We start from the raw sequence: 1,012 nt of genomic DNA, 5'->3' as shown, positions 1-1,012 counted from the left end.
GGAGGCGGAGCTTGCAGTGAGCCAAGATCGCGCCACTGCACTCCAGCCTGGGCGACAGAGCGAGACTCTGTCTCAAAAAAAAAAAAAGAAAAAGAAAAAGCCTGCTGGGGAATGGGTTCTAACAGTGGCAGTGGGGAGGCAGGACATCCAATTAAACAGGGATGGGGGCCTGGACAGGGGGCGGCCTCGTAGACCCTGAACTGTGGTCCAGTCTGAGATGTTACTTAGGAGGAACGGCTGCATTTGACAGCTGCGGGAGGGACACAGCATCTCTCTGGCACAGGAAGACTGAAGATTCGCTGGCTCCTGCAGACAGAGGCTCCTGCAGACAGAGGCTCCTGCATGTGATTGTCTGCGATGGAGCCTCCCACCAGGCTCACCAAATTCTTTCATCCCAACCCCTCAGCATCCCTGGCTCGGCTGTCTGCGCCTTTGACATGACACAGGTGGCAGCTGTGTTTGAGGGCCGCTTCCGAGAGCAGAAGTCCCCCGAGTCCATCTGGACGCCGGTGCCGGAGGATCAGGTGCCTCGACCCCGGTGAGAATCCCCCCCATCCTGAGTCATGTGCCCAGATGAGGTTCTGATCCCCAGGGCCAGGGGCTGGGGCTTCCAGGTAGTTATGTAGCTGATGCTGAGTTCAGCTGAACCCATTATGCAGATGGGAAAAACTGAGGCTGGGCGCGGTGGCTCACGCCTGTAATCCCACCGCTCTGGGAGGCTGAGGTGGGTGGATCACCTGAGGTTAAGGATTTCAGACCAGCCTGACCAACATGGCGAAACCCTGTCTATACTAAAAATACAAAAATTAGCTGGGCATGATGGCACTACGCCTGTAATCCCAGCCACTCCGGTGGCTGAGGAGGAGAAGCGCTTGAACCCAGGAGGTGGAGGTTGCAGTGAGCCAAAGCACTCCAGCCTGGGCAACAGATTGAGATTCTGTCTCAAAAAAAAAAAAAAAGAGGCCGGGCACGGTGGCTCAAGCCTGTAATCCCAGCACTTTGGGAGGCCGAG

At 56.5% G+C, this 1,012-nt stretch overlaps 1 protein-coding gene across 1 annotated transcript in view; it reads left to right on the top strand.

Annotated features, from left to right (window-relative positions):
• Positions 1-1,012, top strand: part of SEMA6B (sema domain, transmembrane domain (TM), and cytoplasmic domain, (semaphorin) 6B) — a 21,622-nt gene that overhangs the window by 10,195 nt on the left and 10,415 nt on the right. The window contains 1 exon segment of the mRNA XM_011943617.1: positions 407-538. Within this exon segment, the coding sequence (XP_011799007.1) occupies positions 407-538 (132 nt within the window).

Source organism: Colobus angolensis, unplaced genomic scaffold, assembly GCF_000951035.1.
Source record: "Colobus angolensis palliatus isolate OR3802 unplaced genomic scaffold, Cang.pa_1.0 Scaffold22, whole genome shotgun sequence".
In the NCBI taxonomy this organism is placed as follows: domain Eukaryota; kingdom Metazoa; phylum Chordata; class Mammalia; order Primates; family Cercopithecidae; genus Colobus; species Colobus angolensis.
The sequence above is the reverse complement of the archived record's forward strand: the minus strand, read 5'-3'. Positions and strand labels throughout refer to the sequence as shown.